This window comes from Cetorhinus maximus, chromosome 3 (assembly GCF_964194155.1).
Source record: "Cetorhinus maximus chromosome 3, sCetMax3.hap1.1, whole genome shotgun sequence".
NCBI lineage: Eukaryota > Metazoa > Chordata > Chondrichthyes > Lamniformes > Cetorhinidae > Cetorhinus > Cetorhinus maximus.
In genome coordinates, this window is record NC_135881.1 from 191442529 (window position 1) to 191467329 (window position 24801).

The following is a 24801-nucleotide window of genomic DNA, read 5'->3' on the forward strand; positions in this document are numbered from 1 at the left end:
CCTGCTCCTTCTTGCTATCCCATGCCTGCAACTAGAAAATACATGCAAGTGGATGCCTGATGAGAGCAGGTTCAGGCTTAGCTGTGATGCTGCCTGTGGTGAATAGCCTGTTGGTGCTCGATGCTTAGGCTTACACGCAGTGAGTGCTATTTGGATGAAATACCAGAGTGCTACGCTGCCTGTGGAGCTGTTTGCTAAAAAGAGTCCATGTCTTCAGGACAGGAGAGAAATCACTTGGCGGGGAAGGTTCCGAACATCTGGCACATGAATAATTCCACAAAGATATAGAGACCAGACTAATAAAGCAAGATAACTTATGAGGAGGCACAGGGATGAGTTCAGTTGTAGTGTATCTCTGGGACTCGATAATGTAGGCCACATGCCAGAAGAATGAAAGTTAGTTGTTGAACACCAAAATGAAAGTAGTAATTATGCAGGAAGTATTGGTATCATATAATTGGTGACTGTGTGAACCTTGTGATTAGCAGGTAGGGAACTGTACACAGCTAAAGTGAGTGATGGCCTTGAAAGAGAGGATATTACACCAAAGATCAGGTTCTGTTTCAACTCCAAATCACGCCTGTTTAAACTCAAAAAGGAATGTTCCTACCATTCCAGAATGTGACTTTTTTTTTCCCTAAGCAGGTTAGTGTGCATGTTTAGTGAATGTTGCCTGCCACCTCGGCACGCTGTATGCTGAAGTGTGCTTCAGAGATCATTGCGAGAGCTTGAGTCTCAGGCCAGTTAATTCCTGGTCTGAGCTGCACCCCATGGCAACTCCCAGCCGATGAGATTAAGATGATCGATGAGGGAGTCCATTTGGCCCACCTTCATTCAAAAGGACCCAGGAACGCATACACTGCTATTCAGTGCCAGTGCTGTCTTTAAACATAAAGGCAGTACGACTGACACAATGGAAATTCTTTCCTAGCTGCAGTCCATTCATTCTCTCATCACAGGATGTAAAATGCACCTTGAATAATGCGGCTATTTTCAGTTCTACTTTACATGCTACAAACTTGCTGGCATGTATTTCTGTCCGTAGAATGTTCTTTATATAAATATTTAACAGTTGCTGCCTTCATTCACATTTTACCTTCAGAAACTTTCCATTGTGTCAGCTTTGCTAGGCCTACTTTTGCAAGGGTCCCAATGGCGAGACTTCCTTAATTCCTCATGGCCTGCCTGATCATATTTGATAAGAAGATAACTCTTCCAGTGTCTGTGCTTTTCGCTGGTTCAGACAAACGTGAAAAAGACCAAATCAAAGGAAATAAGGAATTAAGATATTTCTTTTTGGTTAAAGAATTTTACTTATTGGGTAGGTTTGTGGAGAACAAGGCTAAAATGCAGGTGTTAGAAGCAGCATTGTGTGCTGCTGACCTAGTGGAATTGAGGAAAGTATCATAATCATACAGAATTTCACCGCCTGAGCTGTAAATCATGAGATTACTGCCATTCAACTGCTGTGGGGTGACTTGTCTGGGGCGGCTACTTTCAGTAAAATGGCTGTGATATCTCATTTGAAGATAATTTGTTCCATTAAAGCCTTTCCAAGCCTGGTTCGCAAAAGTAAATTTTTATTTGTTGTATGTCCCCAGAATGGTTAAGATGAATGGAATCAGTCAGACAGCAGTACAATGCAAACATATGTATATGTACCATGAGTTTTTACATGGTTGGTCTTTAGGCCCACAGTCTGCTTTGTTGACTCCTAATCCAGTGGAGGCTGCACGCACCCCACACCCCCACACCCACCCACATCCACACAGTCCCCACCCCACACTTTAAGCTTTTGGGCTCATGTAGTTAGTGCAGACACTTCACTGCTCACCGCCTCTCCATTGCTGTATCTATCTCATGCAGCAGTGGGAGATGGGACTGACAGGGTTAGCAGGGAGGCTGTTATTATGAAACTAGTTACTTTAGATTAAAACAGGTTTGAGATCTTGAAGGAAGAGTCCTGCATAAGGCCTTAGACTACCAATTGGAAAATAGGTTCTACAATAGCCTAAGGACTGCTTCCTGCGTGCCACACACTGGACAGGTTAAAGAGTGGAAGGAAAGAAAGAGCTACATTCATATGGCACCCTTCTTAGCCACAGGTCATCCTGAAATGCTCTGCGGCCCTTTTAAGTACGTTTGAAGCATTGTACTGTAGGAAATGCAGCAACAAATTTGCACATGGCAAGCTCTCTCAAACAGCACTAAGATAATGATCTTTATTTTTTCTCTGTGATGTTGGATGTGGGATATTGGCCACGGCACTGGGGAGAACATCCCTGCTCTTTGAACAGGGCCGTGGAATCTTTTACATCTACCTGAGGGAGCAGACAGGAGGACTCTGCTTAATATCTCACCTGAAAAACGGCACCTCCTGTGCAGCACTAAAGTGTGTTCAAGTCTGAGGTGGGGCTTGAAACGAGAGTGCTACCCATTGAGGCACAGCTCATTAGGAAGGTCAACTCATGGTTACAGGGCCAGTCCAGGATATAAAGATTCACAAATTTGAGACATTGGAGCAGGTTCTGGAACAAGGGGCAGCACCAAAGGGATGAACCGAAATGGTAGCAATGTACTGGCGAGGAGGGTAACTAGAACAGTGGAGGAAACTTTAAGCTGATATGGTGCAGCAAGTGAGCAAAGTCTGAAACTATATGGGGAGAACATATTGCAGAAGAGGCAAGGGATATCAAAAAAACTAACTGCAAAAGAAAAAGGCTTTTGGGAGGAATAAAATATTGGAGCCAGTAATGAGAGGTATCTATGTAAATGCACAAATTGTCCAAAAGAAAGTACAAGCATTGATGATGAAGGCAGCTTGATCCAGCTGCTCCAATAGCAAGCATGACTTGAGCTCGGATAAGACTGGGAAATTAATATTCCTAGTTGGCACATTTTCAGGAGGGCTGAGAAAAGAAAGTGGTTGGGAAGGTGGCCGCGTTGGTGAATGATTCCAACACACTGATGGAATTTAAGAATGTACTTTTTTCTGTAAGACAGATTGATAGAAAGAGAGAGAGAGAGGGAGGTCTGCAGACAGTTGAGAAGATGTGTTTTTTTTTAAAAAAACACCAGGGTAATGATATTGAGAAATGTTGACATTCCCAAAAGTGACTGGGTGGGTAAAGGTAATGCATGCGACCAAAGTCGCTAATGGTTTTTGGGACAAATCGAGGATTACTTATGTTCCTGGATCAACAAGGAAGCAAAGAAAAACAGAATTACCTGGAAAAACTCAGCAGGTCTGGCAGCATCGGCGGAGAAGAAAAGAGTTGACGTTTCGAGTCCTCATGACCCTTCAGCAGAACTTCGGTTCTGCTGAAGGGTCATGAGGACTCGAAACGTCAACTCTTTTCTTCTCCGCCGATGCTGCCAGACCTGTTGAGTTTTTCCAGGTAATTCTGTTTTTGTTTTGGATTTCCAGCATCCACAGTAGTTTTTTGTTTTTAAGGAAGCAAAGAATGTCAGCTGAACGCATCATGCATTTCTGTGATACAAAAACGTAAAAGTTAGTGCAGGTCTCAGGGATGAAGGAAAGAGACTAATTGTGGCAAATGAAGGCACGACAGAGAAAACAAATAGATATTTTTTCAGTTCTTTAAATTTACGGTAGATAGGATATGGCAGGCGTAATAGATGGGGATATAGAACAATTGTTAGAGATAACTGGAGAATAGGTATTGGTTCTGGAAAGAAACTGAACAGAACTCGATGGGTCCGTCACACTGAAAGGGGTCATATGAGGCTCTGGTCACAATTTTTCAATCCTATTTAAATCTGAAAATAGTGCCATGAGATGGGAGGTTAGTCAATGTAAGACCTTTGTTCAAAGAGGGAGTGAGGATTATTTAAGGATTTTATATTTCCGTATGATTGGTGATTTTGCCAGACTTGTATGTACTTTGCAGTTTAACCTCCGAAGTGCTTCTGAACCAAGCAGATGATTTAATTTTCTTTTGCTGCAAGTTCAAGCATCCCATGAGAAGAATGATGCTCTGGGTCTTGAGTCATGGTGGTCTTCCTGTGTTCAAGTCTGTCCCTAAATCTAATTAAAGAGCATGGTTTGTATTGATTCAGATGTTCCAAATGAATTGAATGGGGTTTCCTACATCAGCGATGTGATATCCTGGTTAAATGCAGAAGGTTACAGTTGGGAGGTTTTAAAGCAGTATTTGTCTGGAATTTGCTCAGCCATGGACTGTATTAACCTGGAGAAATCTGCAAAAAAAAACCATTCTTTGTTCTGTTTTGATATGTGGTCGGAAACATGGTTTTCACTGTTTTCTGTGAATTTTGTATACATGATGGTGAGGCCAAAAATGATTATATATGCATATTATATGTTGTATGTAAACTTGAATTTATTTGGCAGCTTTTTAAAGTAGCAATTCATCCCAAGATGCTTCACAGGAGTGTTATCAAGCAAAACCTGACACCAAGCCACTTAAGTAGCTATTAGGACAGGTGACCAGAAGCATGCACAAAGAGGTTTTAAGGAGTGATTTAACAGCAGGTTTGAGAGGCAGTTTTGGGAGGGAATTCCAAAGCGTTGGGCGTTGCTGAAGGCACAGCCGCCAGTGGCAGGGTCTAGAAAGTCAGGGATGTGCAAGCGACCAGCATTGGAGGAGCTCATAGATAATAGTGGGATGGGGGTTGCTGTAAGAGTTTTGGGAGGGGTGAGGCTGTGGAAGGATTTGAACACGAGGATAAAAATGATTAAATTGGGCCATTAGGGCTGTTGGTGCTTAGTGGGGGAAATCCCAGTTCGGACAGGCTGTGGTACATTTTGTAAGACTCCGGCCTTGCGGTTGGAGTAGGTCAGAAATTCATGGATCTGCTGTATTTTTTTTTCCGTTGGAATCTACAAACACAAAAACGGAGCCTGCAGAGTTCCAATCTGAGCTGATTGTACATACGACTGTGCTGTAACAATGTCGAGCACTCCCAGATATCTCATTACAAGGCACGATGTAAAGCCGCTTCTGTTGTGGCCTTAAGATTTCCATTTAAAATGTGCAGCTTTAATCAGTGTATCTGATGAACAACAATAGAATAGAAGTTTGCTTAAATCTGTTTACTGTTCAGAAAACAATGGACCGGAATATAGATCCTATCATTTTTTTTAAAAAAACATCCTAACATCAGTTCAATAAAGTGGAAGATAAAATGAAAGAGGTGCATGTATTTCTCTCTGCAGTGCAGTCTCTCCAAGTGAAGCAATGTGTCCTTCCAAATGTCATTGAATAATGTCCTGGCTGGCACCCAAAGGGTACAACTTCAACCTCTCTGCATCTCCGTTGATCGATGCAAAGCTGTGTATGTCTAATAAAGACCTGAATCTGCAGGGGTTTCACAACTTCCATCCACAAATCACTGTAAGGCCCGGTCAGCACCATTTGACCTTAATGCAGATGTTCCATGTCGTGCAGGATGCTGAATGTTTTTGAGTTGCTTATGGTGCCAGTTCATCCCTGGCTTTTCTGTTCCTTGTGCTTGACCAGCACTTGCCAAACAGGTAGGTGTGTGGTTACTGTTTACACCCAGCATGGACCATACAGAAGACAAACCCAGCGTCATTTGACAGCACGTAATTGTGAGATTTGATGAGTTATTTATTGCTACAAGCAAATCAAACTGTCAGCAGCTGGCAGATTTAGTCTTTATAACTGTCCTTTGTGTTTGTAAACTATTAAGGAATGTATTCGCTTTGAAGATAATGGCTCATTTTTGCCTTAAGTGCCACCTATGGAAAGACATATTTTATGTAAGTTCCCTCGGAGCACAGGGCACACTGTCTGGGCCTGTTGGGTCAAGAGCCAAATGAAAGATAAGCCAAAGCTGTGATTAAGAGAAGACATCTGTTTCTTTTGTTGGGCACAATTGAAATTTTTAACCAAACTTATCCATATCGATCAAAGTGATTTCTGTGACACGTACATCGATCATATGGAGTTGCTACCAAACATATCTTAATGCTCTGAGGATCAGTCTGGGAAGGTGCAAGACCAGAAGCAAACAACGTCAACGATTTTCTCATACTCTTCAGAATAAATCATTCAATACATATTCGAGCAAAATTAACACATCATGCATTTATGTAGCGCAGTCGTTTAGAATAATATCTGGTGGTGTTTCACACGTGTAAGGGCACAGTTAAAGAAGATATGGGCTTGGGGGGTGGGAGGTGACAGTATTAGCCAAAGTTGTGGGTTTTAAGGATGATCTTGGAGGACCGTTCTAGATTGCGACACTTCCACCTGGCACGCAGGCTAGGATTTTCCAATTTTTGCGGATCGCTGCCGCTGTGTCGGGAGGGTGGGACTTCACCACCATGACAGCGGAATATCCCCTGACCCCTCCTGCGACAGCGGACAAAGTGAGAAGCCACGGCTGTTCTCAGAAGCCTGGCACCAGATTGTGTAGCCCATGGTCTCAGGGCTTTGTGGGGGGAGTGTGAAGGGCATGTGAGAGAGAGGTTTTATTTTCAAATAATTTGTGGGTGGGGCAGTTAAATGAATCAATTTACCTCCCTTCAGAAGATTTAAAGCTAAAAGGCCCCCTTCCATTGCGTAATGTCAGACACGTGCAAGTATCCTTGCTCCCAGAGTTGCTTAAGTACCGGCCACGTGTAGTTAATTGAGGCATTACCATAGAGTGTAAATGTGAGACCTTATCAATATTCGTACAGACATATCCCAATACACCTTGCAGCAGAAAATTCCAGAAGCAATGGGTGTTTGGGGAGCTGGAAATTGGGTCCTCTGGATCTTTTGCTTTACTTTCTGGGTGTCAAAAATCAACCGTGCCTCTAGTTGGCAGGAAGGGCCACCCACTCCTGTTGCACTGTTGAATTTTCCATCTCCCACCTCATGATCTTAACGTTTAATATAAACTGGGGTGTGCTACAATGCACTAACTGCTTACCTTTTGTGATTTGGTCATGAATGACTGGTGCATACACATCTGGGGGTTAACGTTGACCAGAAGCTGAACTGGACCAGCCATATAAATGTGGTAGCTACAAGAGCAGGTCAGAGGCTGGGAATTCTGCTGTGAATAACTCACCTCCTGACTCCCCAAAGGCTGTCCACCATCTACAAGGCACAAGTCAGGAGTGTAATGGGATACTCTTCACTTGCCTGTATGCGTGCAACTCCAAAAACACTTGAGAAGCTCGATGCCACCCGGGCCAAAGCAGCCTGCTTGATTGGCACCCCATCTACCACCTCAAACATTCGCTACTTGCACCACCGATGCACAATGGCAGCTGTGTGTACCCTCTACAAGATACACTACAGTATCTCACCAAGACTCCATCCATAGCACCTTCCAAACCCACGACCTATACAACGTAGAAGGATAATTGGGCAGCAGATACCATGGGAACACCACCACCTGCAAGTTCCCTTCCAAGCCACATACCATCCTGACTTGAAAATATATCGCCTATTCTCCACTGTCGCTGGGTCAAAATCCTGGAACTCCCTCTCTAACAGCACTTTGGGTGTACCTACACCACATGGACTGCAGTGGTTCAAGAAGGCAGCTCCCCCCGAGTTTCTCAAGAGCAATGAGGGATTGGCAATAAATGCTGGCCTAGCCAGCGAAGCCCACATCCCATGAAGGAATAAAAAATATTTTTAACCATTTGACCCCGCCCCATCATGTTCACAAATGTAGAGATGTTTGAATATTTGTTTCTTCAGATTGTCCCAATCCTGTGTGTGAGGATGTCCTGGGGCTTGGGTGAAATTGCACTGTGCTCTGTAAGAATTATGGGCAGAGATCATGGCTGACTTTTGGAAGATAGCTTCAGGGTGAGTATTCGGGTAAAGTCAGGGCACACTGCTGCCTGAGGTATGAGGCCAAACAGCGGTTAGTGAAATTTGGCTAGAATGTAAGGAATTGGTAAGTTGGCCCTATTGGGTTGGGTGCTGTAAGTTTGGTGGAATGAACATGTTGGAGAGGAGGCCAGTGTTCTTGTGAATTTGCAGTTCTGGGTGCAATTCATGCTGTTGTGAATTGGGTTTGAAACATTCCCAGCAGGACATGAATGATCAGGTAATACCATGTTGGAATGGCCATCTTTCTCTGATTGGGAAACCTGTGAAAATCAGTTCACAGATGAAAATTAGACTTGTAATGGAAGATTGCCTCAGTCCCATTGAACTGAATTTCTTCTCGGTGCCTTTGCTGCCTCGTCGATGACTCCACTGCTGTCCTCACCTCCCGTACTCCAGCCTCCGTAAACTTCAACTTGCCTAAAGCTGCTGCCTGTGTGCTGAAACATGCACTTCTATCCCAGCTGTTCTCGCTGCCCTGCTCTGGCTCTGCATCCTCTGGTGCCTTCAGCTCAAAATTCGTGCCCTCCATCCCTCGTGTTCTGACCCCTCCCCCCACTCCTCACTCTCTCCGTCCTTCAGCCCTGTCTCTTCCAGAATGTTCTGTTCCTTGGCTTTCTGAGCTGCGTTTTTTTCCCCTTCCTGCATCCCAGCTGATCTCAGACAGAACCTTCGATGCTCTCAGTTATGCTCTGGAGCTTCAGTTTGATAAATTCATTGCTCAGTGTCAATTTGTACTTCAGGCTAAGGGGACAGGAAAACAATGTTATGATATGCAGGTCAAAATTTTGACCCCAAATCCAAGAACACAACTCAGGCGATACCAGTGACTTATCCATTGTCCACACTAGCCATTGCTACAAACTTGCGCTGGAGACCACTACCAATTCTATCTCCACCTCACCTGCAGTTCAGGTGATGTGACAATGGCATCCAGTGAAAGGATCTTGGCTGATTTTTTTTGTTTCCTCCCCCTGACTCTAAGCTCTAAGTCATGGAGGCCTCCTGTAATGGTCGGGGTGTGTTACAGTTTACTTGGAGTCAGAGTGGCTCCGACAACATGCACTTTTAATGTGCATGTTGTAGTCCGGTGTTATTATATGTTAGAGTCTCCAACATTCTTACCATCACATGGTTGACCAGGAATCGATCCTGTTCTTGCTACCCTGTCATTGGTGTGTGTTGGAAGGATTGCAGGTTGTTACCCAACCTGTTCAGCTGCGTTATTAATGCACCTTCCTTGGTCATCACGTCCTGGAGTGGGATTTGAACCCAGAGCTTCTAGCTCGGAGGGAAGGACAATAACGTGCCACAAGACATCCCAGGCCATCCACTGTGTCCTAATTGTGGTCAGTTAACTCAACATAGGCAGGCCCTGTAACCTTGCTGAGGATGCCAACCCTCCAAAATACTGGTGCCTCTGGAATTAATAATAAAATAAAAAGCTCCTAGAGACTCCTGCAACTAACCCAGCAGTGAAGTCGTAGGTAAAAGCAAAATACTGCGGATGCTGGAAATCTGAAATAAAACCAGTAAATGCTGAAAAAAACAGAGCAGGTCTGACAGCATCTGTGGAGAGAGAAACAGAGTTGATGTTTCGAGTCCGTCGCTAAGAGCTAAAGAGGAGCAGAAATGTGATGGAATTTATATTGTTTAAGGGGGTGGAGCAGGTGAATCTGGATAGAAGGCCAGCGATAGGTTGGGGGGGCAAAGGTGAGATTGACAAAGATGTCATGGATGAAAAGATAAAGGGAGTGTTAATAGTAGTGGCAAGGGCTAAAGGAGATGCTGACACTGGCATAAAGGTAAGAAAGCAGAATGTGTGAATAGCAGAACAAGGGTCAGCACTCTGGAAAGAACAACGTGGAACAAGTAACAGATGGCCCTTTTGGGGTGGGGTGGGAGGAGGGGGCGGTGGTTAGGGGAAAAAAGGATTTTTTAAAAAGGAGATAAAACAATGAATAAGAATGAAAATAAGTGGATAAAAAATAAAAATAAATTTAAAATGTGGGATTAAAAAAGGGCTGAAGATAGAGGAGAGAGTCCATGGTCTGAAGTTGTTGAACTCGATGTTTGGAAAGTCCGGAAGGCTATAAATTGCCTAATCGGAAGATGAGGTGCTGTTCCTCCAGTTTGCGTTGGGCTTCACTGGAACATTGCAGCAGGCCAAGGATGAACATGTGGGCATGAGAGCAGGGTGGTGTGTTGAAGTGGCAAGCAACAGGAAGGTCTGGGTCATGCTTGCGAATAGACCGAAGGTGTTCCGCAAAGCGGCCACCCAGTCTGCGTTTGGTCTCCCCAATGTAGAGGAGACCGCATTGGGAGCAGCGAATGCAGTGGACCAAATTGAAGGAGGCACAAGTGAAGCGCTGTTTCACCTGAAAGGGAGTGTTTGGGCCCTTGGATGGTGAGGAGGGGGAGGTAAAGGGGCAGGTGTTGCACCTTCGTGGGGGTATTTTCTCTCTCATTTTTTTCCTGCAGATGAACACTCAAATTGCACAGTTGAAGTGGGTCTGGGATGCAATGTAGATCTGCAATATGTATGCTCTAACAAGTAACATGGTTTCTGGAGCGCAGGGGGCTATGGGTTTGAACCCTGTGGTGATGAAGCAAAAGTCTTCTGGGTCTGCTAACTGCGATGGCCCTCTGAGTTGACTTTCCACACTTAAATGCTGGATGGGAATGCTGGATGGGAATACTGGATGAGAGTCCGTAGCATTGAGCTGCACGTAATTTGGGCATAAGTCAGTAGGACATCCTGCTGACACGCAATACCGAGGCCCACACTCATTATACATTGGACAGCACCCAGATTGAACATTTAATAAAGGGATCTTTTTTTCTTCCCCCACCCAACCATCCAGTTAGATCATTAACGGTGACAGGAAATTAGCTGAATGTTCTGGCAGTGCGGCTCCCTTGAAAGACTGGTCCCAGTTTAAACTGAGAGGCCAGTTCAGCTGGGCTAGTTCTAACATCAGTGTTTTCATTCTCGGGTTGCCCAAGTCCTGACTGCCCCACATAAGGCCCTGCAGAATTTGTACCCAAACGGAGCTGGTCCTCGAAAGTGAGGAGTGGGGAGTGGCTTATGGCCCAGGCTGTAGAGGCAGCCTCTACAGACTGAATATTTTTCTTCTCCTCCCTTTCTCTCCATGAGTGCCAGCTCGGCTGTGGAGCCCGCCCAGTTCTTCGTGTAGGTTTCAGTGGATGTCGGTCAATTCCAGTGGAGAACGTCGGATTGGCATCGGACACGAGGATCATGCACAGTTTTCTAAGGCTGGTTGCAGCTTTCTTAGCCTGAAGTGCGGCTTTTAAAACTTTTCTTTAGCAGTAATAAGGTATATTTGGCTGTGATTGTTGGTCTTTTACTTTGGAAATTCACATTGGTTAGTAACCAGTTGCAATTTAGATATTGGGTATGAGATGTTGATTGGATCTGATGGAAGGTCCATCAGATTTTATATTGAACCTTGCAGTTTGTTGTCTACCAGCATAAAGCAAATAATGAACTGAAACCTGCTTATAACTGTCTCATCTCCCTGTGGCAGACAGGCTGAATTCAAAGGTTATATCACCACCTGGAATTTTGAAAGGCAACTGCAGGAGTGGCGGGGGGGATGCCTGGCTGTTTTTGTCGGCTGCTTTAACCCTCGAGGATTATAGGAACATAAGAGCTGGAGTAGGCCATTCAGTCCATCAAGCCTGCTCCGCCATTCAATACAATCATGGTTGATCATCCATTTCAATGCCATTTTCCCCACACTATCCCCATTCCCTTTTATGTCATTGGTATTTAGAAATCTGCCAATCTCTGCTTTTAACATAATCAATGACTGAGCTTCCACAGCCCTCTGGGGTAGAGAATTCCAAAGATTCACAACCCTCTGAATAATAAAAAATTATCCTCATCTCGGTCCCAAGTGGCTTCTCCCTTATTTTGAAATTGTCTCCTGGTTCTAGACTCCCCGACCAGGGGAAACGTCTCACCTGTATCCACCCTGTCTGTCCTTTCAAGAATTTTGTAGGCTTCAATGAGATCACCTCTCATAGAAACTCTGGAGAATACAGGCCCAATTTCCCCAATCTCTCTTCATAAAGACAGTCCCGCCATCCGGGGAACAAGTCTGGTGAATCTTTGTTGCGCTCCCTCTATGGCAATAATATCCTTCCTAAGGTTAGGGGAGCAAAACTGCACACACTGCTCCAGGTGCAGTCTAACTAAGGTTCTTCACATTAAAGCAGGACTTTGCTACTCCTGTGCTCAAGTCCTCTTGCAAAAAAGGCTAACATACCATTAGCCTTCCTAATTGCTTGCTGCACCTCCATGTTAGCTTTCAGTGACCTATTGACAAGGACACCCAGGTCCCTTTGTTTATCTACACTTTCTAATCTCTTATCATTTAAGAAATATTCTGCACACCTGTTCCTCCTACCAAAGTGGATAACATTATATCCTGTCTACCATGTTCTTGCCCACTCACCAAGTTTGTGCAAATCCTCTTGAAGCCGCTTTGCATCTTCCTCACAACACACATTCCCACCTAGCTTTGTGTCATTCGCAAACTTGGAAATATTACATTTGGTCCCCACATCCAAATCATTGATATATATTGTGAACAGCTGGGGCCCAAGTACTGATCTTTGTGGTATCCCGCTAGTCACAGCCTGTCAACATGAGAATGACCTGTTTATTGCTACTCTGTTTTTTGCCTGGTAGCCAATCCTTAATCCATGCCAATACATTACTTCCTACCCCGTGTGCTTTAATTTTGCTAACCAACGTCCTGTGGAGGACTTGATCAAAAGCCTTCTGAAAATGCAAGTATGCTGCGTCCACTAACTTCCCTTTATCCATTCTGTTAATAATATCCTCAAAAATCTCCAACAGGTTCATCTTGATTTGCCATTCAGAAATCCATGTTGACTATGCCCAATCAGATCATTATTGTGTTAAGTGTCCATTTATCACATCCTTTAGAATAGATTCTAGCCTTTTCCCTACTACTGAAGTAAGACTAAAAGGTCTGTCGGTTCCCCATTTTCTCCCTCCTTCCCTTTTTAAATAGTGGGGTTACATTTGCTACCTTTCAATCTGCTGGAACCTTCCCAGAATCTATAGAATTTTGGAAGATGATCACCGATGCTTCCACTATCTCCGTAGTAACCTCTTTCAACATTCTGGGATGTAGAATATCAGGTCCCGGGAACATTTCAACCTATTCAGTCCCATTAATTTCTCCAACCCAACCTTCTTACTAATCATTTTCTTCAATTCCTCATTCTTCCTAGTCCCTTGGATCTCTAATTCTGGGAGATTTCTTGGATCTTCCTTGGTGAAGACAGACACAAAGTAATAGTTCCATCACATTTCCACTTCTCTTCAGCTCCGAAGACAGGTCATAGCGACTCAAAACGTTAACTCTGTTTCTCTCTCTTCAGAGATGCTGTTAGACCTGCTCAGTTTTTCCAGCATTTTCTGTTTTTGTTTGTTTTCCAACATCTGCAGTGTTTTGCTTTTATCTAGGTTGTAATAATTTAGCTTCTCTGAGGTTTCTCTGTTCTGCATTAGAAATTCTCCTGACTCTGTCTGTAATGGACCCACATTTGTCTTAACCAAACATTTCTTTTTACGTCCCTATAGAAGCTTTTACAGTCCATTTTTATGTTTTTTTTACTAATTTACATTCATGTTCTATTCTCCCTTTCTTAATTTCTTGGCCCTCCTTAGCTCTATTCTAAACTCTTCGCTATCCTCAGGTTTACTACTGTTTCTCGCAACTTTATAGGGCTTTTCTTTTAATCTCACACCATCCCGAACTTCCTTTGTTAGCCAAGGTTGTCTGACTTTTCCTTTTGGGTTTTTATGCCTTGAAGGAGTGTATAGCTGCTGTAAACTCTGCAATAATTCTTTAAAGACTATCCATTGCCTAAGTACTGTCAAATCTTTTAATGTATTTTCCCAATCCACCTCAGCCAATTTGCTCTTCTTACCTTCATCATTTCCTTTGTTCGAATTTAACACCCTGGCTTCAGATTGAATTACCTCACTTTCAAAGATAATGTAAAAATCTATCATATTATGGTCTCTCATCCCTAAAGGTCCTTTGACAACAAGCTTATTAATTAGCCTTTTCTCGTTACAAAATACTAGATCTAAAATAGCCTGTTCCCTAGTCAGTTCCTCAACATACTGCTCTAGAAAACCATCCCTATCGCACTACAGAAACTACTCATCCACAGCAATAGTACTCACTGGGTTTACCCTGTCTATTTGCAGATTGAAGTCACTTATGATTACTGTATTACCCATGCTACATGCTTCTCTAATCTCCTGATTAATACCATGCACCACACTACCACTACTGTTTGATGACCTATAAACAACTCCTGCCAATGTTTGCTGCCCCTTGCTGTTCCTTAGCTTCACCCAAACAGATTCCACATCTTGTTCTTCTGATCTGAGATCCTCCCTTACTAATGGGCTGATCCCATCCCTTATTATCAGCGATACACCACCTCCTTTTCCTTTTTCCCTGTCCTTTCCTAAATGTTGAATATCCTTGAACATTCAGAAACAAGCACCTGTGAGAATAGGTGCGGGGCAGAACCTCATAACCTACTAGAAAGGGTTGGAGATCATGGATCCAGGACCAGATATCTGAGAAGCGACAGATTAAACTGAAATTGTGACAAGTAGCCCAGGTCGACTTATATTTTGTATATAACTTTGACTGCCTTAATTATGGTGTGTAGTCAAAGTACAATAAAATGTAATCATCTGTAAAACTTTGGGTGTTGTCAATAGAATGGGCTAAATGGCCGCCTCCTGCACCATAACAATTCTGTGATTCTGAGAGAAATAGTTATTTGGATCTTTGGTATCTAGGAAAGTTCACACGCCATGCAGCTCCAACAGTCCATGAGGCCAGCAAGAGCTGGAATTTGAGAGCCCAAGAGACCAGCTGGAGCCAGATGCCAGCTTTTCTCTCTGGAATAAAACCTAGAAATAAATATAGGCAATGTTAGCGGGCAAACACCTCCTTCATTGCAAATAAGTATTTAGCTATTTATTTTGCATGTCAAGAATTCATCCATAATTTCTAGATTCACTCTGAAAATGGAAAATGGCCTAATAAGAGTTTGATTATCTAAATAAATTGGTCAGATGCTTAAAAGCTTAATATTGTCGTGGCACAGCTGATGGTAAATGCCAAGCTGCCCAAATCCCAGAGGGAAACTTGAAGTTGCTGCCACAGCTATTTTTGCAATTTGTACTTATTTCGAGGTGCAGGCTTTGAATTCAGTAAAAAGGCCACCAAGTTTTATAGGTTTCTTACAAAACTAAATTAAACCTTTGTTAATAGATTAAATGATTTTAAGCACACATATAGATCTACAAATTACTACTATGATAGCTTCTAAATCCCCTAATTAATTAGTTACACCTCCATTAAGGCAATAGTGAGACACACAGAATTTAACAGACTCAGGCAAAGTAACACACAATACCCTGAACAGTCAAATTCAAAGTGAGTTTTATTGACTTCAGTTCTTTGTAGATAGCAGTTTGGGCACAGAGGCTAGAGGCTTTTCACACTTGTTAGATCTTAGAATTCCTGCCCTTACACACAACCTTCACTCCTTTATACATATTTTCCCCATTGAATTCAAATTCCCATTGTTTCACTATGTCTTTGGACTTTTACTTCTCTGATAATATAATCTATTATAGTACCAATTTTACCAGTAATCTTTGGGTAAAATAAACACACTGTTTTTAAACTTCTCCTGGCTAGGTATAATATTTCACTCCCTCTTTTGAATTCTATCTAGTCTGGTTTATTTAAAAATGCAATTGTTCCCTTTATACCTTACATCCTAAAAGATCCTCCATGTTTACCAAGCCTAGTTTATATTCTGTTACATCAAATCCTTCAGACCAGCTGCCTTTAATTCAATTAAGACACACACACCCCACCCACCCCAACTATTACTCTACTTTACAATAAATTCCAAAAGCATTATGAAAATTATTATATCTTCCTGACAATGTATCTGATTAAAGGGCTCATTTTAACTCCTCGGTGGGAATCGTATGCATGGAGGCATGGTAGATACCAAACTGTCTAGTCCTCTGCAAGCCGGGGAGGGCAGTGCTACTAGAGGGGGTAGGTTGTGCCTTCCATTTTAACTACCTGGCTACCGAATTTCTTGGACAGGGTTAAAATCAGCCCTTGGTGTCTCTGCCAATATTCATTAACCAATTGTTAATTGAGGTTTCAATCTAGCACTTGAAGGATAACAGTTTCTCAAAGCATTGTGATGGACTTTTCAATCTAAATCGCTGCCTTCTCATGAATGTGATAATTCCCACCTCCTCCTAAACGTCAAATGAATCATGCAGTCACCTTCTTCAAAACGATACTGTGAAAACAATTGTTGGGAAGTAATTGCGGAGGGTGAACTTCAATCTGAAGGAACCTCCTTATGCTTCAATATTTTTTCAAAATTAGAAATGCCAATTTCTTTGCAGCTATGAAGCAGCCCTATGGAGTTCAAGGACGACTGAGGTGGAATCGCCTTTAGATGCTTGTCTCTGTTAAGTGGGGATTAACAAGCACCTTTGCATTAGAATTTGATTTTGTCTGGCATTGTATCTGATCACTCCATCTGACACTGAAGCCTTTAATTACATTGGAGAGTGTTCCATGATGAGTACCCAGGACTGGGAAAGATACCTGCTTAGCATGCCAAGAGCTGGTGAAGATGGTCCTTTGGCCGTTCAATCCCTGGCCAAGTTGGCAATTTCCATTTTAGCTGCCCAGAAGTCAGATCTGCAGCAGGCTGCTCTATGGCTCTGAAAGCGACCTCTCCGGTGGAAAAAGTTCAAAGTGAATTGAAAGTCTTTCCTTTATTTGTTCCCTTTTTCTTTCCCCTGGTTTTGTCAATAAAGATGCACCATTTCTGTTGCAGCAACAACATCCTGCATTAACATGGCACCCTCCATAGGAGGGTCATCAAACACTGAGCCACATGAGATATTAGAATGCATGGCCTAAAATGGGGTAGGTTATAAGAAGCATTTTTACAGGAGGAGAAATAGGTAAAAGGGCAGAGAGGTATTGGGAGGGAATCCCAGAGCTTAGGGCTTAGCAAGTTGGAGGCACAGTCACCAATGGGGGAGCAATTAAAATCGGGGATGCATTAAGGCATCAGCATTGGAGGGCAGAGATCTCCAGGGCCTAGAGGAGGTTACAAAAATAGGAAAGGACAAGACCATAGAGGAAATTGAAGGAAGGCTGAGAATCTTAAATTGAGGTGAACTGAGAAGAAGCCAATGCCAGCGAGCACAGGGATGATGAGTGACAGGGACTCGGTGTAAGTTAGAATGCAGAAGCAGATGAGCTGAAGTTTATGCACTGCGAAAGATTGGAGTTTGGCCAGAAAACCATAGCAATAGTCAAGTCTAGAGGTGACCAAGGCATGGATAAGGGTTTCCTCAGCTGAGGCAGGGCAGAGTCAGGCACTTGGTGAATTGGAAGTAGGTGATACTGCAGATGGTTGGAAGCTCATTTCAATGTCAAAGGGGACACTAAGGTTGTGTGTGGTTTGGTTCAGCTTTAGACAGCTGCCAGGGAGAAAGATGGGGTTGGTGGGTAGGGAACGAAGTTTGTGGCAGGGATCGAAGACCATGGCTTCACTTTTCTTTGTATTTAGCTGGAGAAAATTTCTGGTCACCCAGCACTGAATGTTGGACAAACAATGTGAGAAAATTAGAGACAGTGGTGCAGTGGAGTTGTCCAAGAAAGTCATCGCCGTTTTCTCACAGGCAACTAGGGACGGGCAATAAATGCTGGTCTCGCAAGCGATGGGCATTCCCTGAGAATTAACAGTTTTTAAAAATGAGCACAACTTTGGCTTGCGCTTAATGTAGTTTACATTCTTTACGAACTGTAAAATTAATGGAAAGTGAAACCGACTTCTGGAGAAATGATGAGCTCGTCACGCAGCACTTCTGGTTGACGCTGCCTCAGCATAACCTCAATGCAATCTTCCCTTGAACTCTCTGGACACTTTCAAGCTACCTGCAATTAATTTAAATGTTTAGACAAGGCTGATGCTGCCTAAACATTTAAAGTTTCACTTCTGGGAGCAATTAAAGTGTAAGCAAATGTGTGCAGATCTCTCCAGCAAAGGAGAATTGAAGTCTCAATGTACCAGGGTTCTGTTTCGGGACAGTACATGCTGCAGCTACCAGGATTAGTTTAAATGTGTCCAAATATTGATGAAAGTACCTCAGCTGGTGAAATCAGCATGTCTCTTTGTCAGATTATTTTCGATGCACTCACCTGAGTGCATTGCAGCTCATAACCCTTGCAGAAAACAAATGCTCCCCTCTATTGCAAGTTTGTTCAATAGCTGATTGGAGAAAAATGTGATCTAGGAACACTTCCACCTGTAAACATTGTCTGTTTCCAGAGGTTCTGCGTCTTCCATTAATTAATCAAATTTTTGCCTGAATCTGTCTGAGTATTTAACCAATAAACTGCAAATAGTGCTTAATATGAGGTGAGATAGAATTGTGAACAATGGTTCATTGTCTAAGTTAAATGAACGATAATATTTAGGGTCAAGGACAGAATTCTGTTCAACTTGACACCAAAGAATTAAATGTTTAACACACGTTTGACGAGCAGAGTTGTGTAAATATTGTCAGTAAAACCGTACTTGGCTGGACCTTGCAGCTCTGCTCATTAGTGTCACTTGCAAAGTGGTGCAATGTTGTAATGTTTTTTTTTTTGCCCAGCACCTTCTAATGATGTGGCGCAGATTTGGGCGTGTGATTTTTCCACATCACAGTGTTGTCAATCTCTGAAGCATTGCTGTGATCAAAGGCAAATGTATGCCATTGAGATTGGAAAGCAAACTGACATGTTATTTAGTCCATTGGTCTTGCGTGTGCCCTTCTTAGAGTCTGGTGTAGTGTAGGTAGGTGCTGGAGGTGATCGGTGAAGGATCCCACTGAAGAAAATGGGAAGAAATGACTTCTCCATGTCAAAGAGGTTCAAGAAAATATAACAACCCTGAATTTACCAGATTACCACAGAATCCTAGTTAACTAAAAGGCTATTTAAATATATTAGCATCATAAAATTGAATATGAGCCACATATCGGTCTGAACCTGTGGCTTTTGTGTAGCTGACAGGGGCAAATGTCTTTGAGACAATTAAGTTTGCCCCTGGGCTGTTCATGTATCCATCTTGTCCAGGGCAGCACTGGCATATGGCTGTGGCTATATCTATCAGTTGTCCGCTTACCTGGTCTCTCAGCCCTGGGTGATGCAAGGGCTAGAGAAAGTAGGCTGACCAAAGAGAAGGTGGAAGGATTTTCAAAGCTCCCCCAAAAATATCTGATTTGTAGCTAGGTTTGTGTTTCTCTTGTATGTTATTTCCATTGTCCACTCAATGATTTTAAGGCTCAGTTATTGCTTATTAGTCACCTAAGTATAGTTTCAAAAGGGGCAAAGGTATTTCTGGGAATCTAGTGAGGAGGACACAAAGACTCTGCAAAGGGATATGGGTAGGTTAAGTGGGAAAAAAATTGGCAGATGGAATATATTGTGGGAAAACGTGAAGTTGTCCACTTTGGTAGGAAGAACAGAAAAGCAGAATATTGCTTAAATGGAGATAGGCCATAGAAGGGTACAGAGAGACTTGGGTGTCCTTATACATAAATCACAAAGTTAGCACATGGGTACGGCAAGTAATTCGAAAGGCAAATGGAATGTTGGCCGTTATTGCAAGGGAGATGGAGTATAAAAGTAGGGAAGTCATATTACAACGGTACAGGGCATTGGTGAGACTGCACCTGGAATATTTTGTACAGTCCTGGTCTCCTTAGTTAAGGAGGGGTATTGGAGGCAGTTCAGAGAATATTCCCATTTGCTGATTCCTGGAATGATGGAGTTGTCTTGTGAGTAAAGGTTTATCAGATTTCACCTATCTTCATTGGAGTTTAGAAGAATGAAAGGCAATTTAATTGAAGCATTTAAGATTCTCAGGAGGCTTGACAAGGTAGATGTTGAGAAAATGGTTCCTCTCTTGGGGGATTCTAGAACTAGGAGGCCCAGTTTCAAAATAAGGGATCTCCCAATTAAGATGGAGATGAGATGGAGTTTCTTCTCCGATAATCATTAACCTTTGGAATTTTTTATTCCAGAGAGAAGTGGATGCTGTGTCATTGAATGTATTTAAAACTCAGTTAAACAGATTTTTGATCTACAAGGGAGTTGATGGTTATGGGGGCAGACAGGAAAGTGGAGTTAAGGCCACAAATCAGATCAGCCATGATCTTATTGAATGGTGGAGCAGACTCGAGGGGCCGAATGGCCTACTCCTGCTCCTATTTCTTATGTTCTTATTCTGTTAATTTTAAAACTTCTAATTGTACATGACATTAGAATTCCCTGTCATTGATTGCAGTCATAAGGACTTGAAATGTTAACTCTGTTTTTTTCTCCACAGATGCTCCCAAACCTGCTGAGTTTTTCTGGAATTTTCTGTTTCAGTTTCCGCTTTCCAGCATCCGCTGTATTTTGCTTTTATTTTGCCAAGTCCTGTTCACCTGCCGCTCCTGTGATCACTGATTTAAGTTGGTTCCTGGTTAAGCAAAGCCTTTAAGTTTTAAAATTCTAATTCCTGTTTTCAGTACCTCCATGGCCTTGCACCTTCCTATCCCTGTAACTTCCTCCAATCCTACAACTGTCAAAGATCTCTGCTCTCCTCCAATTCTGGACTCTTGCACCTCCCCAGTTTTAATCGCTCCACCATTGGCGGCCATGTCTTCAGTTGCCAAGTCCCTCAGGTCTGGAGTTCTCTACCTAAACCTCATGCCACTTTACCTCTCTTTCCTACTTTAAGACGCTCCTTAAACCCTACATCTTTGATCAAACTTTTTGCCAAAACAAATACAAAAATACCTGGAAAAATTCAGCAGGTCTGGCAGCATCTGCAGAGAGGAACACAGTTAACGTTTCGAGTCTGCATGACTCTTCAACAGAACTAAGGAAAAATAGAAAGGGGGTGAAATATAAGCTGGTTTAAGGGGGGGAGGTTGGGACAAGAGAGCTGGATAGAGGGCCAGTGATAGGTGGAGATAACCAAAAGATGTCACAGACAAAAGGACAAAGAGGTGTTGAAGATGAAGCTTTTTGCCATCTGTGCTAACATCTCCTTATGTGTCTTGCTATTGATTTTTGTTTGATAATGCTCCTGTCAAGCATTTTGGAATGTTTTACTATGCAAAGGCACTATATAAATGGAAGTTGTTATTGTAAAAAGTCTCCTCTTTTTGCTAGCTGTGAGGGTCCTTTGTGAAATGAGATTTGGCATTCACAACTCAATGTTTAGATGGAATTAATCCACCGCACGGTGTTGACCATAATGTGGTATTAATTAGCAGGGTTACTAATAGAATTATTTCTGTTCCTATTTGTACAACACAGTCGTAATTATTTTCGTAATACATTAACCCTCGGTGCTGTGCTCTAATCCCATTAGGACGACAAGGATCTGGTTCACGAGTTTGTTGTCGCTGAGGGTCTGACATGTTTGATAAAAGTAGGAGCAGAAGCAGACCAGAACTATCAGAATTACATCCTGAGAGGTAAGCAATGTATTCTCTGCTATCTCGGTGCTTTCTAAAGGAAATGCATGGTTTGTTTCTTTTCACTTTGTGTGCGGACCCCGCTGTCTGGTAGCTTCAGGTAACAGGGTCTGATCAAGTTTTGGCTTGAGGCCTTTGTGGTTGGAGTTGACCTATTAGGCATGGCAGTCCCCCTGTAGCCAGCCTAATTTTTATTTTTTATTTTTTTTTGCTAATTTTTACACTGGCTACCTCCATAGAGGCCTTGGAAGAACAATATTTACACATCCACATTGTGCTGCAACAGGCCTTGACACGGAAGAAAATTCCACCCATCAAATCCTGCTCTTACAGGGAGGGAATCTAGCTTGATGCTAGAATGGCATGAAAATATTCTATAAAATGATTTCAGTACTAATCTTTGGAGCTGTCGTCAATATTCAATCATCAGAATTGTGTCCTGCTGTCAGCCAAGACAAAGGAATGAAATGAGCAGGAATGCCCCACTTTGAGCATCTATCTTGTGTTGAATCTCTCCTCTGACTCCATGCAGTTCTGTCTGAAGTTCTGGTGACCCAAAGGATATTGTATACTGCAGTGATGAGCATTCAAAACTTGATGCTTGGAGATTTTCTGAAGGAGAATCTTAACAGCCTTAAACATTACAGGTGATCTTAACTGATTTTAAAACGTTAAAAATCTCAGCATTGGTTTTAAAATCCGCACTCTTGTTTTCAAATCCTTTCGTGGCCTGGTGCCACCCGATCTATGTAACTTCCTCCGGCCCTACGAAAGCCTTCATGATCTTACGTTCCAGCAAATATGGCCTCTTCAGGATCCCCAATTGTACTTTGTCTACCATTGGCAGCCATGCCTTTAATGGCAGTCATGCTTTGGCTTCACTCTTTGCAATTCCTTATGTAAACCTCTCCAATGCTCCTTATCTGTCCCAATACCACCTCCTGTGGCTTGCTACCAAAAAATGTTTTTATTGATATCACTCTTGTTAGCACACGGACATACAAGTTAGGAGCAGAAGTAGGCCACTTGGCCCCTCGAGCCTGTGCTGCCATTCAATAAGATCATGGCTGATGTAAATGTAACCTCATCCCCACATTCCAGCCTATCCCCAATAACCTTTCACCCCCTTGCTTATCAAGAATCTACCTACCTCTGCCTTAAAAAAAAGATCTTAAGACTCTGCTTCCACTGCCTTTTGAAGAAGAGTTCCAAACCATCTGAGAGAAAACATTTCTCCTCATCTCTATCCTAAATACGTGTCCCCTTATGTTTAAACAGTGGCCCCTGGTACTAGATTTGCCCACGAGAGGAAGCATCCTCTTCACATCCACCCTGTCAAGACCCACAGGATCTTGTATGTTTCAATCAAGTCACTTCTTACTCTTCTAAACTCCAGCAGATAGAAGCCTAGCGTGTCCAACCTTTCCTCATAAGACAAACCTGACCATACCAGGCATTGGTCTAGTAAACCTCTTCTGAAATGCTTCCAATGCATTTATGCGAACATATGAATTAGGAGCAGGAGTAAGTGCCATGGGATGTTTTGCTACATTGAAGGTGCCATATAAATGAAAGTTATTGTTGTTGATCTTGCACACAGCTCTTGCTCTCTCCCTCTCCCTCTCCCCACCCCCTGTAACTTTCTCCCTCTCTCCCATGTCTCTGCTACCTCTTTCTGCTTCACCCCTCCTCCCTCTTCCCCCCCCCCACCCCGTTCTCTTTCTCTCTCAGATCCAAACAAAAGCAGTGACAGAGCATGGAAGCAATGAGCTCTTACAGACCTTGTTAAAGATGAGTGATGAGTTGAAACAATATGGTTTGTGTTTTCTTTTTTGCTGGACGCAATGGGTCACATTTGAGGGGGGGGGATGAGAAACTGCGAACAGATCTGCCAATTGCGTGATTTATCCTTGCTCCAGAATTTTTTATTTATATTTGGTCTGTGATGCCTCTGGTTATTGTTTGTTTTATCAGCCCAGTGACTGGAAAAGCATTGTGTTCATTTGAAGTATGTCTTTCCTCCTGGAGGCTTACATAAATCTTGGTTAATAGATGACTCCCAGCGAGTTGCCAGGAAGAATGTTGAGAGATTCTGACGCTATCCTGAACCACAGAAGTGAAGTTTGGATCATCTCTGAGCAGCAGCAAAACGCGAAGTTTGAATGGCTGTTTGAGGCTAGCCGCTGGAGATTTGTGGCTTATTTATGGCAACGTTGCTGTGATGGGAAATGCACTTATATACGGTGTTTCCCTCCCCTTCACTATGTGCAATCAAATTTGTCCATTGTTGCGCTGACCATTAAATGAATTCTATGGGCAGAACTCTCTGCTCATCGGGCGGGCGCGCGCCCAACACAAACGAGCGGAAAATGGCGCACGATGACGCCGGGAGAACGTCCTGACGTCATTGCGCACTCGTGCGATATTTCAGTCGGTGGGCGCAAGCGGGAGTCAACTGCACACCCGCCGACAATTAACAAGCCTATTAAGGCCATTGACAACCTAATTGAATGAAGTTTTTCGCTGCCCATCCAACCTTGCAGTTGGTGGGCAGGCGAAAAGGCCTTCGGATTTTTTTGCGAAACCTCATCCACAGGTGGGATGAGGTTTCAATCCGTCGTTTAAAAAAAAAAATTCAAACTGATTTCTAACATGTGCCTGTTGGTGTGACAGAGTCACATGAAGGGACATGTTTTTAACATTTTTAAAATCTTTTTTCTTTTTCAAAATCTTCATCTCATCTGTGCCTCCGGGAGCTTTTCCTGCGCGCAACTGCACACATGTGCAAAGTTCCCTGCTTGCCGCCCTCCCCTCCCACACAGGCAGCGCTGAGCGCTGCAGCGTGCGTTTCGCACTGGGTGGGCCTTAATTGGCCCGCCAGCATGAAACCGCGATCAGGCCCCGATCACGGGCGGCGGTCGGCTTTCCCAACGCTCGCTTTCACCTTCCCAACCATTCTCGTTCACCCCCACCGAGCCTGCCCAACCAGGGCAAAATCTTGGCCTGTATTTTCCTGCATAGTTACAATAGACTGTCAAATTAGGTTTCAAAGCAAGGTAGGGTTAGTGAAGACCCTTCCCTCTCGCCTCTTTCCCCTACGTATAATAAAACCCTTGAACACTAATAATATATAAATGTAATTTTTATCCCAGTGGTGTTAAGGGAAGATGACCAGTTAACATTTCATAGCACCAGCTGTATCCTCTTCAGGTGAATCTGTTCCACGCATCCATGAGGCTATTTTTTGTTTTTGAAAAGTTATTTCTCTTTTTGTTCTCAGAAGCATTTCTG

General features: G+C 43.1%; 1 protein-coding gene across 8 annotated transcripts in view; it reads left to right on the forward strand.

Moving 5' to 3' along the window:
- Positions 1-24801, forward strand: part of fhod3b (formin homology 2 domain containing 3b) — a 597288-nt gene that overhangs the window by 287305 nt on the left and 285182 nt on the right. For all 8 annotated transcript variants that reach the window (XM_078539467.1, XM_078539468.1, XM_078539469.1 and 5 more), the window contains exon 5: positions 21405-21510. In XM_078539467.1, coding sequence (XP_078395593.1) covers positions 21405-21510 — 106 coding nt within the window. The remainder of the gene's footprint in view (positions 1-21404; positions 21511-24801) is intronic.